This window comes from Gambusia affinis, linkage group LG08, assembly GCF_019740435.1.
Source record: "Gambusia affinis linkage group LG08, SWU_Gaff_1.0, whole genome shotgun sequence".
Classification (NCBI taxonomy): Eukaryota; Metazoa; Chordata; class Actinopteri; order Cyprinodontiformes; family Poeciliidae; genus Gambusia; species Gambusia affinis.
Genome location: NC_057875.1, coordinates 28,052,907 through 28,067,441, shown reverse-complemented (window position 1 = coordinate 28,067,441; position 14,535 = coordinate 28,052,907). Strand labels below are relative to the sequence as shown.

The following is a 14,535-nucleotide window of genomic DNA, read 5'->3' as shown; positions in this document are numbered from 1 at the left end:
TTATTTTCTGGTAAAGTAGGTTACTAAGTAGATAAATAACTTTTAAAATATCTTTCAAATAATAGCTTTCTGAATCGCATGTTCTGAGTTAAAGGAGGATTACAATGTATTAAACATCATATAAAGCAAAGAGATGCTCCAACAAAGAGAGGCAGCCATTACACCTTCTCCTCACAAATAACACATAATTGTCTTGTCCAAATCTAATGTGTTTAGATGGCAGACTCAGCCCCATTTGAAGATGACCTAAATGAAGAGTGATTAAGTGTAATTTGCACATATTAATAGCAGGAGGTGACAGAATGGCCACATAGTGGAGTGGACAATCAAACCGCTGTCTGATCAAACCAGCTAACATGAACGGAAAAAAAAATACTTTAACAAAAGTTTGGATGAGAAGAAGTAAGAAATTTATTAAAATGATGCAAGGTGAGAACAGCAATACAGAGCCAAAGGAGTCAGTCAAGTCTGCACCAGCCGCTGATCCTGGCTGCTTTCTGCACGTTCTGGTCAGCAGATCATATAACAGCTTCAGGTTGTCACCATTTCTGGGTGTTTCCCAACAAAGAGAAGAGAGGCTGGAATGGTCTAAAGAGGGCTGTTTCACAAGGTTTAAAAGTGGATTAAGCCTTGATTCAGTGTCACAAAAGCTGTAACATATAGGTTACCATGGCAATTTACCCAGTGCAGTTAGCCTGCTCCAGACCAGGCTGACAGCCAGGCCTGGATAAGCCTGGAGTTTTATCTGTTCAGTCAGCGATCCCACCGATCAGAAACCAATGTGTTTTGTCTGTGATTCTGTTGTCTTATGTCTGTTTGGTCTATATCACCTAGCATTAAAATATCACTAATTAATTTTAAAATTTAGTCAAGTACTATTATTGGTTTAACAGTCTAATGTTATAAAATAAAATTATCAATTTTAAAATGACCCATACAGATTATGTTTATGAAGACCGTTGTTCTAAGTTTGACAGAAAGCCTTCAATAGACTGTAGCCGTGCTGAAGGGGTCAGAGAAATGACTGATAAAGAAACAAATGCATTGTAATCAAGTCAAACCACTATTGTAAGCATTCTTTACACACTTTAATGATGAAATTTAATTCATCATTAAAGTGAATTACTGTAAAATAAAACGTAAATTAACTTCAGTTCTGGCATTAAACAAATACACAATATTTAAATCAACATTTAAAACATTTACATCATGAACATACCTTCTGTCTCCATCAAGCAGACTGATAATAGGATACATTTTTATAAGATTATCTTATGTGATATACACATTGTAAACCTTACAGCCATAACATAGACAAGGATTTACTAAAATTACTTTGTCCAAGTCAGTTTAACATCATATTGTAAGTCCTTTCAATAATTTTATAATTCCATTCTTAGCTCCTTATTATTTCTTGGATAGAAATCAGCAATTCCCTTTGAAAATAAAATAAATTGTTAGACCTGACTAAATGCTTTCAAAAAGAAAGCATTTAGATTGAATGTGGGTATTGAAAGTAAAGCATAACTTGATGTAACTGAATTTAGTGCTGAGGAAGTCCTGGGAAACAAGCCTTAATATAGATGCTTCATCTCCATTTGACTCAAACTGACCTCAGGCCTCCAATATAGAGAATTAATGTCAGGAAGCAGAAGTAAAAATACTTCTGTTGTTTCTTCTAATATGGCCATTTTCTGAGGAAGGAAATTACACACTTTGAATTCTGCAGCCACCGTGTTGAGTGCAGAGTCCAAACAGTGGACCATGATATGATTCTATCAGGAAAAGATGCAATGTTACAAAAGTAACAAAAAAATTAATTAACCCAGCATTGTTCAACCCAATTTTGACATGTTTTGAAGTGTTTAGTGGGGAAAAATCTAGAAATGCTTTCATTGAGGATTGAAGTAAGACCACTGAAAGATATCACTCATGGTATCATATTGTATGAGTCATCAGTGACAGGCAATAACAGACCCAAAGGAAAAATAACATTGATCTGGCAACAATGTTGACACTCTTAGACTCTCAAATAAGAAGGTAGAAATAAAATAAAAATATTTATTGTCAGAAAAGTCCCGCTTTTAAGTAAGCCTTGGTTTGGATTTGTGACAAAATAGATCACCATGTCAGCACACTGTAAATGGTCTTTAATTTTATCCATGTTTAAAGGGAACATCACACAATCGGTGGCTCATTGGATAGAGCAGTCGTCTTGGCTTTGGAAGGTTACAGATCAGGCTGAAATCATTCCTGATAAAGTTCAAATCCTGGCTTCTGCAGCAAATCTGATTGCTGCAGAAGCCAGCAATCAGTTTTGTTTTGCCAATATTTGTTATAAAAAGATGTCTTCAAGAATTTTATACAGTTACCTTGGAAATCAAGCATTTACCATTTAGCCTAAAGGCTGACATTAGTCCTAATAATCATGAATTTTACTTCAATCCTTTTCCATCCTTGATTTGGACCTTACCTCAGAGTTATTAGGCTAGCACAAACATATTGAATTGAGGAGATGTAAAAACAATGTCCATGGGGAGATCAATATGGATTTATGCTGATGCTGTTAGAAGATCTGGTTGTTCTCCTGTTCTGGTTTTTCTCACTGCTGTCAGTAATGACCTGTGTGAAGCTGTCAATTGAGTTATAGTGGCAGTTATGAAAAGATCTCTTCAATGTAAACTATTGACTTGTTTATTTCCACAGTTCTAAATAAAGCTGACTTTGAAGAAGTGATTTAAAAAGTTATCATCTTCATCAGAGTTTTATGCTACAATATAAGTAACTGATGCTGTCTTAAGAGGGAATTGGTGGGAGGGTTTATCGTTTCAGTCCTGGACTGCAGCCATGAGTCCTTAAGGGAAAAATCACAGAGTGGCCCAGACAGTAAAATTCCACTCCTTTTACTCATCTATCTAAACTACATCCTAAAGATGGAGTTCACCTGTGAAGTTATTTTCATGATCTTATGATTGATAGGTAATCAGGGACCACCATGTTCCCAAAGAATGGAGAAAATATTTTTCACCCAAAAAATAAAAAGTGATGCCACAGCCAGCTGGAGAATGGTGCTTCTGGCTGCATGTGTCGTCCAGCAACTAACTTTACATTGAAAACAAGACGATAATTGTGGCTCACAGGGTCATTTTCTCATCTCAAGATTGCGGGGTTGGTCCTTACCATGTATCATAATGATGGATTAACAAACTGTCCTAAGTTAGTGTGGACCAAATAAGAGCCACATGTACAAGATAAAAACATTAAAATGTTTTTAATGTTAAATAAATGAAATGAAGAAACTGGAATGTGAATTGTAATGGGTTTTTTTCTTTTTATCCTCCAAGAATTTCCAGTTATGATGCTTTAAGAGCTGGAGATGGGACAGCATTGTGCGCGTTGCCATTAAGCTCAAAGCAGACAAGGGGAGGACAGGGCAGGACAGACCCCTATTTTCTGAGAACACAAAGAAAGGAAAGAGGATATGACTACTGAGCTATTGTGGTATCATTAACGGGTCCAGGAAAAGGTAGATGGAGTTACAGCCACAAAAAGAAAGCCACAGCAGGCCACAAAGACATGCACCACAGAGTCCGTCAGTGTTGAAACTGGCAACATGGGGTTAAAGTACTCTGGACAGCCTTCTTATGGCACAGCCTCCTGCCAGACAGTTAGCAGGTGAGTTGGGTCCTTCCTTTCATGCATACTGACTTGTGTGTTGAGGCTTGAGAGTTGGTGTTTAATTAAGCACACAGATAAGTGTTTAATTGAAGAAAAAGGCGCCTTATTTTACTTTTGAGGGGTGTTGCTACAACCCTCAATTTACTGGAGGGAATGTTTGCCTTGACAAAAATGAACTCCAAAGAAGGCCGGTGAGGGATTTATGGCAGAAAACTGGAGAAATTCTTAAAAACAAGTTGACTTTAGGTCCTTTTTTTAGAGTCGCTAATGAATATTGAAGAAGATGAGTAAAAATCTTTTAGGGATGATGTTCTTACCAGAGAGGTGTTAAAAATATATCATGCAGTCAACGGCAACAACTCAGAGACATTCTGATGAGCTCCAACATCTTCAGAAGATGATGGAGGCACCACAAAAGAACACACAGTGTCATCCAAAGAGTGTTGATATACCCTAAGGCACAGGTGTTAAACTCCAGTCCTCAAGGGCCACTGCAGTTTTTAGATGAGCCACAGGTACAAAACACTGGACCTCAACCAGTTCCCTTTCAGCTGACACCACAGCCAAATCACTGATTCTCTCCTGGCCCTTTGAGTATCTGGGCCATCTGGATCATCGTGTTGTTCTGGAGGCTGAACCAGCACTCTGCCTCTTCAGCCAACGTTTTAAAATCAGGGAACCTTTTTTAAGTGAAGTGATCAAAAATCGGGAACACTCCAAAGAAGAGACTTCTTGATTCATCTATCTATCTATCTATCTATATATATATATATATCTATATATATATATATATATATATATATATATATATATATATATATATATATATATATATATATATATATATATATATATATAGGAATTTTATATATTTATATTTATATTTAGATTTACACGTGTGAAGACATATTTCTGTCTTCACAATGACTCTGTCTTGACATGATTTATTTCTCATTTATTTCTATTACTTGACTCTGACACTTAGCCTAAACCTAACACATGAATATGCCATGATCTAAGCCAGTATTTCCCAACATGCAGGGTCTAAAACATGCCCTGCATGTTTTAGATATCTCCTTTCTCCCATACTCCTGACATAAATAATCGGGTGATTAACAGGCTTTAGCAGAACTAGATGGCATGCAGAGGAGGTCATGCAGTCATTTGAATCAGGTGTGCTGGAACAGAGACACACTGAAAACACGAGGGACACAGGGGTTTGAGAACCAGGGTTGTGAACCAGTGATCTAAGACACTGTGATTTAGCTTTGGCTGTCAAGGTTTGTCACAATGGTTTAGGAACCAGTTGCAGACAGATGAATGAGAAGACCTGAAGAACTCTGATGAGGACAACGGCTGGACAAACTGAACATGGTGAGGATCGGAGGAGACGTGAAGGAAATGTTGCAGAGGTGATTTGGTGAAAAATGACTAAGTGACTATAGATAAAGGACTTCTGAAGGATCGTGGACACACAATTTATTTTTGGGTGTCAAAGTAAAGGGGCCAAATTCAAATCCATAGCAAACTTTAAAGGCTATTGTAAAACATGAAAAGGAAAATCATTTATATTTTTCTTTCCCTTTGGAATTATGCTCTGTTTTTTTTTTTTGTTTTTTTTTTTGTCTGCCACATAAAATTCAAGTCAAATTGAAAACTGTGGTTATAATGTGATAAATGTGAAAGAGTTCAAATGATATGAATACTTTCACTTTATCTGCGTAGCTCTTTTCTCATACATCCATCCAGACATAGAAGCAACAGGTTTATGAGGAGACACGTGGCGGCTCAGTGTCGAACACCTTCAAACACTTCATCACAAAGCGGGGCTGAGGATCGAACCATTGATCTCCCATTGGAAGCCAACCAAACAACTTCCTCTTCAAATAAACCTTCAAAGAGATTCCATAATCAGCTTTAGCAATAAGAATGCTGCTGCTTTTGCAAAAGCAAAATGATTTGCCTAATGCTGATTAGGAAACTATGCAGCCCTGAAGCAACCTTTGCAGATGTATGACGTGATCAAATGGAGAATAGGAAATGCTCAGGGAGTTCAGGGACAAGCTGGAGAATGTTTTCTGAATGATTGAAGGTAATCAAGGTAAACCTAATAATATTTCTAATAACCATTGCAGTGCTTATTTATTTATTGTTTATTCACACATACAAACACGGGCATGATCATTATGAAAATGAGAGCAGTTTCATGTAACCCAATCAAATTTTCAGTTTGTCTTCTCTTATCTCTCACTGAACCTGTGGATGGGTTGGCCCATTGTTCAGAACGGTGCTGCTCACTGACTCTGTGGTAGTAAAACAGCTGGCAGGTTGAGATTAGTGACTTTTAAAGATGGATTCATGAAACCAATCGCAGCTATAACACTAATTCTTACTAGAAATATAAACTAATGATAATATATAGAGATAGTGTACAGTCCATCATTTATGCCACTGATGTTTGGCTGTTCATGCCTTTTCTCCATAAAATCAACAAACATAATCAAATAAAAAACAAAATCAGTGACAGTTTTTGTTGCCCACTTTGTTTATAATCTTGTCAGTTATGTGTCTTTGATGTGGAACAATAATGTCTGACAGTCTGATGATATATTGTTTATTGTTGTTTATTACTGAGTCTTTCCCAACAGTTTTTCAGAATTTTAGAATTTGCAAAGTCCCCCAGCTTTAAATATTGCTGTGATTTTGGCAATTTGATGCCGAAATGATCCTTTTGTGAATGACGAGTTATAGATAACAGTCAATGGATCTTTCTTGACTAATATCATATTTTATTTTTCTCTCCCCTCCAGGGGGTCTTTTGTGGGCTCTAGCATCCCTTATATGAAAGTAGGCTGACATGAAAAGGGGAAGGAGAGGGAAGACATGAGGCAAATGTCGTCGGGTCCGGGAATCAAACTCAAGGCCTCCAAACCTGTCATGTCATATTTTTTTTTAATTAATAAAATGAAAAGTAAGATCATTTTTGCATGTTTTAATACATGTGGGGAGAGATGTAACACCATGTTACAACTCACTCTTTATGTACACAAAGTAGATTTTTTTCCAAAGCACCAAGCTTTCATATCATAGATTCCAAATCCCACACAGCTCAGAGGACTGAAGGGCCTTGGAGTCGCAGGTTTTAGGTGTTTTTTGCTGAAACAAAGTCCTACTGCATTGTATATTGAAGCTTAAAACTTTTACAGGCTGTCCTTCAGCTGATCAAAAGTTTAAGACTATAACACAGAACTGAAAGTGAGCTAAAAATATTTCCAGCTGGGTGATTGAAAAGTTGCTCCATGTGGGGAAGATGGCATCACAAAGGGAATCTGTTGTCTGAAAACGATCTCCATTATTGTAAATCTCTCCTGACATTCATCCCAAACATTCTTATCTTTTAACTTTCTCTTCTCTTTTATTGTTCCATGTTTTATTCCCCCTTGTAAAGTCAAAACTGGCAAGTTTGTGGTGGGAAGAAGTTTTTTTTTTAAGCTCTTTTCTTGTCTTATGATATTTTTCTATAACAGCACTAAGAATTTAGACAATTTTTTCACTTTTTTCTGTCCTCTTGTCTTCATCAGAGAAGGGCAGATTCTAATAAATCATAAATCTTCATCATTAAATATTTAAATTACAAGAATTTTTATTCATTGACAATAAATACATGATGAGACTCAGGTGGGGTTCCTCAGGACCACTTCCGATTTAAACTGGCAGCAACTAAAATAAATAAAAACGTATACACTATAAAACGCCTCGGTTATGATCATCGACAAGAAGATGCTTTATCGACCAATAGGACTCTCAGTGATGGAGGGAACTCGACAAATGAACTCTTGATCAGATTAGAAGGGGAAAATATAGGACAGGCGTGTTTTCTCCGTAAAATTCAATCTCAGGTCTCCGAGGGCGACAAGGAAAAATCTGATGATGGCACCAGGCCAGCTATTGAATTCTGCCTAACCTCCCCATCCTGTGAGCAGGAACAGGAGGGGCTGCTGACGGCAGCAGGCGGCGGCAGAATCGGGCTGCTGAGGCCAATAAAAGGAGGCCGGAGTCCTCACTTCATCCCACACAGATCAGACTCAGCGGCAACTTCAGCTCGAACAGCGCCACCTGACGGACAGACCGATCTAAGAAAGGTAGGCGCACTTTTTCTTTTTTCTTTTTTTTTTTTTTTTTTTTTGCCAACACTGTTTCTGATTAAATGGGACTTTTATTCAGCCCTTATTCTGTTTCTGACTCAGATGCAGAAGTGCTTCGGCGTTTTTTGCGTGACGCTCATCTTTTGCGCAACCCTCTCCGAGACCATCGGTCTGGTTATCGCGGTAAGTTTCTCCGCAGTTAACGCAACTTTGACGCAATAGCTTCACGTTACCAGCTTCTGTTTAGCTTTAGAAAGTCTAAACATTTTAAACCAATCAAATCTGGATTACATATTTTCACATTTCACAAAGCTCTCCTCTGTTTGTTAAAACCACTAATGGATGCTCTCTGTTTTTTGTTTTTTTTTGTCCTTTGATATTCTGACAACAAATATATTTTTTAAATTTTAACCTTTTTCTTTTCATACAGACATCAATGAATTTAGAAGTAGACTTGTGTATATAAATACACGATTAAACCACTGATACTTTTGTTAATTTCATTGTATTAGCAAAAAGTGAAGTTGACTAATTTAGACAAATTTAATCATTTGCCTACTATACATTTACAAATGGCTGCATAATAACGTCTTCTTTTTCCAGCCATTTTTAAAATGTATTTGTTCATGTGTGACATCCAAGACAACCAATCCAACTCAGCTTTTGACCAACATTACAAGACGGTTAAGGCTTCTGTTAGTAAAAACATGAACTGAATCAAAGCTGTTGCTCTGTAACCTCATAGTTTCATGTTTAAATGATTGATATTATGTGAATTATGAGGTAAATATTAAACTTTGCATAAACTGATATTTGGAGGGTGTTAGGCGGTTATTTTTATTTTTTTATTTTTTGCATTATTTTAATTATTAAAAGAAAATCTAATCAAGTCTAATTTTCTTCTCATCTGTGTCTTAACACAGAAAATAAAAAAATGTTTGTCTTTTAAAGTAATATTTAATACGTTGTAAAATGTTTCATACTGATATATCTAGATTCCTTAAAAGCCGTGAAAGAAGCAAATTTCCAGAACTTACAAATGAAGATAAAACTGTGAAACTCAGCAAAGCTAAAAGACAGTTGTCTTTGTTTTGTACATAATGTTCAGTCTGAAGCAGCAACATGCTGTTCTGTAGCCAAAACTTCATGTCGTCGTCTATCAGGGAGTTAACAGCCAGTCAGAAGTCATTTACTTACTTTTAATTACAATTGATGTTTTGAGACCAACATTTTTGTGTGAAATTTAGGACTCACTTAGCAAAGGTGATATTGAGCATAATAATAGTTGGCTGGACAATAAATCAATAATAATATGTTTGATAGAATATTCATTATTCAACATATACCTAAGAATGGCATCAGCTGACTCCCTCACACTGGTTGAAACCTATAAGTTGCGCAGCAGCAGTTGAATTTTTCACCTCCATGCTTCTTAACTACTTTAAAATAAACACTGGGGAAGAGTGAAAACTGTGTATCAAACAGAAAAGGTCACTCCACCAGTCTGGTAGTAATACAGATATTTAAAACAAAAATACAATCAATAATTACCAATATCCACAGACCTGAAATACTCATACAGTGAGGTGTAACAGGTGTAACAAAAAAAAAAAAAACATGTTCAGCTTACGTACAGTATATTATAAAAAAAAAACTAAATGTTTTTTTTTTCTTTTTTTTAATATGGTGTCAGAACACTAATAACAATAAGGTTGTATGTTATACAACAGATATTAATATCCATACTGTTGTTTTACATTTGGAAGTATTCCATTCCTTCTGATATCTGGGGTCTAGAGTTCAAATCAGCATCATGTCATCTTTTGTTGTTAAAGAAATAAAACAACAGGAAAACGTATGAATGAGTTTGTCCTGCTGTGTCTTTGGAACCTGCAGGCGAAGGAGAAGCGTGGCTGGACTCTGAACAGTGCTGGCTACCTGTTGGGTCCTCGTAAGTAAGACTGCACACACACCATGAGACACAAACACACACACACACGCAGACACACACCCCTCCCCACACACACAGCAGCTCACACCCCTTCGCTACTCTTTGTTCTCCCTGAAAATGTTGCTCATTTAACAAAGTGCACAAAAGAGCTGATGGAGCTCATCTTTGTGTTGATGTGTTTCTTTGTCTGTGTCCGTCTTCTCTGTGGATCAGCTAATCTAGTGTAATTTGAAGATGACTTCATTAGCTTCAGAGGACACATTAAGTTAACAATGGGTGTCCAGATGTATGTGTGTGTGTGTGTTCTTAATAAGGTCCAGTTAGATGAGAACACAAAGCCTGGACCATGAGCAGTGTGTCTCAGCGTGCGTGTGTGTGTGCACGCGTGTGTGTGTGTGTGTGTGCGTGTATGTGTGTGTGTGTGTGGAGCCCAGGTAAAGGTTGCTCCTGCCTCATCCTGTGTTTCAGGTCGTATTGATCACCTAATTCAGATAAAGGATTCCCCCAGTGCCAGAGGCAGAGACGAGCTGGTCACTCAATGTAAGATAGAAACATACGGCCGCTGCAGGGCCTTGGCGTCAGGCCAGGAATTGCTGTTTGTTTACATCTTTTCTTTTAAGCTGCTTCTGTTGTCCATCAGCGGACACATCCTCATGCTGTCCTCTCATGCCACCATTCTTCTCCGTCCCAATGGTGCATTTTTGCCGACGCGTTAAACAGAAGGAATTGAGTCCATCATGAATAAGATGGAATCACAAAAAGTAAAAATCTGTAAAACCTCCTGTAACTCTCATAAATAGCCTGATTATACATTCTTCTACACTGTTATAACAAGTGGAATCAGATTTGAAAAAAGCAACAATTATGTAATAACTAATTACATCATTTTGGAGAGGACGAAGAAGGTACATTTAAATGACAGTCATTATTTTCCAATCAAGGAAAACAAGACACACCTGGTAAACAATCAAAGGGAGACAGGACAACACAGAGACTCAAGGACACAGAAACTCAAAATAAATACACAGAAAAACTCGGAACATGACAGTCTGTCTGTTTTTGGACTAATCCGGCTCTCCCTCTCCACCAAGATTTATCCAAAATGTGTTCTGGTGGTTGAAGTCATACTTTGAAACTGAAGCATCGAGTTCTTTCACACCAAACTTAATCAGTCATGTCTTTATGGACCTCAGTCATATTACATCACACAGCTAGTTGTATCTAGTTGTCCAAAATGTTTGGCATGCAGAAGCATTGGGGGCTCTCCTCACTGAAACTAAGGGGCTGAGACCATCTGCTGAAAAACTTTCTCATATCACCATCTCTTTGGATCAAACTTTATACTGGACTCGACGCAGTCAGAGTAAGTTCTGTTGTCCTGGTAACTGCCAAACCCAGACTTGTCCATTGACCTGCTAGACAGAGTTGTGTTTCATCACAGTTGAGAACATATCTCCACTTCTTTAATGTCCATTGTTGGCTAGTTTTACACCACTGCATCACCTTACATCGCTTTGCTTTACTCGGCTTTTGGTGATTTAAGGCTTGGGCACAGCAGCTCAGACATGGCAACCCATTCCATGAAGATCTGTCTGTCCGGCTCTTGAGCTGATGTGAAAGGAACATGAAGTTTGGAGTTCAGTCATTGACTCTGCAGGAGGTTTGTGGTCGCTGTACATTACGGCCATCAGTACTTCATGGCTAAGTTACTGTAGTCATTTCCACATTGTTATGTGGGTGTGCAGTGACTGGTTCCACATGTTGGAACAAAGAGTTACCAGTGTCTGGAAGGCAGACACTGGTATCGCCGGCTTCTGTTATGACCACAGCATGATACATCAACTGTCTCTAAGTGTGATTTGTCTCAGGCAAACAAATTCACTGGGAATATTTCAATTGGTTCCAATATATATAAAAGTTTTCATTTTTTATTTTTTTAAGCACAACTATTTATAAATTTCTACTTGCTGTTAGATATACAGGGTTTCCCTCCTGTGTATTATGTACCTGGGTTTACTTACACCAGTAACCCCGAACTGGAAGCGTCTTTGCTGCGCCGATCATTGAACCGGCAGAGCAGATTCATTCCTGAGAAAAGGGGTTTATGTTTACTGTATTGAACATTTCATAAAGCTGGGAGCATAACGATTAGCTGGCCTCTCTACATGTTACCGCCAAGCGCATCACCGCAGCTGCATCTCTCACGTTTACTCCGGTGCGGCTGGCGCACCACTTCTCACTCAAACTGGACGACTTGGCAGGTGTTCTTTTAGAGAAGCTACATCTGCATTTATATCACCGCCCTGAGAGGAGTTGTGTTTCTTTGGAGAACACTTCAGATTGTGGCTGAAGCACTCTCAATCCTAACTATGAAGACCGTTCTTTGAACTTTTACAAAGTCAATGTTAAACAATTTAAAATCTTTTAATTTATTTGAAAGCATTTAATTTAACAGCCCTGACATTGTCAATAAACAAATGTTAAATTTCTGTATCTGTGGTCTGTGTTAAAATGTTTGCATTTATGGGGCCTTGGAGATGCCTCTGGAGATGCTTAGTTAATTTATGCCATGGACCGGTTCTGAATGCATTAAAAGTGTGTTTAGATCTACTAACTGATGACTTAATTTGGAAGTGCAAATCGTTTCTATTAATTTTGATTGTATTTTTAAATTTTTTTTGTTAGTCGCTTTACAACTGTATAGTTGTGTGTTGGAAATGTCTTCCAGTAACATAATTACGCAGTAATAGTTTACATTTCTTGTCAACTTAATATGTTTTAATACAAAAACATGGTGGACTGAACACCATGGTGGGCTTAGCAGGTTTTCTGGGGGAAACCCTGAACCCTGTACATAAATATCATAAATCACTTAAGATAAATAGCCCCAGTGACTGAATTTATAAAACAAAAATATGTAAAAATAAATCAAACAGCTTCTAGGATAAGAAGAATCTGTTGCCTTTTCAATACAATCTAAAACTCTCTTAGTCATTATTAATGACAACTGCTACAATCTAGGAAACCGCTTTGCTTTTCTGTTTTTATTTTTTAATTGCTATAGGACATTTTGTGTTTGCATTAAAAGTCATATTTTGAATGTCCTTTCTGTTCTCAGCTTCATTGCAATTCCATGAGCCAAGCCCTGCAGCTGGTCTGTACAAGTTCTAAAACTGAAGAAAACATTAACAAACCAAATGTAGTGCTGAGTTATCCAACTGTTAAAGCTGTCCTTGAACTCTTCTTTAGAGAGCATGTATGTATGTATGTGTGTCTGCATGATGCCTCTGAAACAGTGGGGTGTTTAGAAAATACTGCTTATACTCAAAATAGTTAAGCTTTTAATTGTCAAATAACATTTTTAGCTGAGCTAGCTTGGAAATCATTCTTCCATTAAGTTGTAGAAAACAAATGTACCGTATTACCAGAGTTAACGCTGCACTGGTTAAAAAACTAATTTGACTGCTTCACTGCTTATATGATTACATTTGACTGTGGTCACTCCTCACTGTCCAGACGGAATAGATGGACACAGGACACTGGGAGACAAGGCGGGTCTGGCTGGCAAGAGAGACATGGGGCAGGACGAAGACTTCAGAACAGGTCTGTCACTCTCCCACACAGATTTTATGCTATATTCTGGAATAGATGTTGCTGAAAGTTGCTTGAAGAAAAACCTAGGAATCAGAAAACCTGCATTTGATCATTTGTAAGAAGAAAACAAAGTCAACTCTGAGGTTTCTGCATTCTGCTGCTGTGCCTCTGTAGGTTCCTTGCGAATAGGAGATGAAGACGTCATCCACACTGTCCTCGATTTCCTGTCGTATCTCAAACTTAAAGGTATTTTTGAGTTAAAGTGAAACTGATGGCATAATTTTGAAATATGAAATCATATGAAAGTGTTTAAGTGCCAGAGCTTGGACATAAATTCAGGAGAAGCGTCTCATTTAAACAAGAAAACTTTCTTATAAAAGAATGCAAATCTTGTCAAAATAACAAAAAGGTCATAACAGTAAAACAGCAAAATCTCTTGGGATTTTTAGATGTTGCCTTAAAGAAACAGAGTGGGAAGGATGGTGGCGAGCCCCTTTAGGCCTTTTTGAGCAGTTGTAATCTGTCAGAGGAGTGTATTTTTATATCTCATTGAAATGAGAAACGTCCTTGTTATAAGGAGAAACTCCTCAATGTATTCCCAAACTGGCCATGAAAACGCTTCTGTAATTATCTGATTGATTCAAACAAATAATTATCTCACCATTTGGGGGCGCTCATTAAGTATCTAATTATTTTTCCACATATCAAATCTATTCAAGAGGGTTATGGTTTTTACTGTTACACGTCCTGTCGAGACGTCTCAGAGGTGATGATTAACATGAGACTCTAGAGGAAGCAGGGCAGGTTTTTTCTGAATGCTGTTCATGTTTGTCTTGTGTGTGATTTCAGAGATGGGAGCCCTGGACAGCCTGTCTTCTCCTGTGTCATCAGATGAACTGACCAATCCCTAACATTTCTCCTCCATCTGTGTCCTCCAACAGTGTTTCAGATGTTTGACCTACCAGTTCTCTAAATGTCCAATTATCTTAACTCCATGGGCAAACTTATATTCCCCAACTATACATCTTGGTTATTTCTGTTCCTGTGTAAATAAATCTTTTATGTACTGAAGCTCATTCTGTGTTTGTCGGCTGCAGATGGGTGCAAATATTACATATTGCCATGTCTATTTACCATTCTGTCACAGGACTGCAAGAATACAGTGAA

At 37.6% G+C, this 14,535-nt stretch overlaps 1 protein-coding gene across 2 annotated transcripts; it reads left to right on the top strand.

Annotated features, from left to right (window-relative positions):
* Positions 1–7,661: 7,661 nt before the first annotated feature.
* gal (galanin/GMAP prepropeptide) lies at positions 7,662–14,439 on the top strand. Of its 2 annotated transcripts, XM_044124080.1 has the most exons (7): positions 7,662–7,820; positions 7,926–8,006; positions 9,720–9,774; positions 10,243–10,314; positions 13,291–13,377; positions 13,543–13,614; positions 14,218–14,439. In XM_044124080.1, the coding sequence occupies exons 2-7, from the start codon at positions 7,926–7,928 to the stop codon at positions 14,277–14,279; spliced, it is 429 nt and encodes a 142-aa protein (XP_043980015.1). In that variant the 5' UTR covers positions 7,662–7,820; the 3' UTR covers positions 14,280–14,439. The 2 variants fall into 2 exon arrangements, with proteins under 2 accessions (XP_043980015.1, XP_043980014.1); XM_044124079.1 differs by lacking the exon at positions 10,243–10,314 and having other exon boundaries at positions 7,667–7,820.
* The last annotated feature ends 96 nt before the right edge of the window (positions 14,440–14,535 follow it).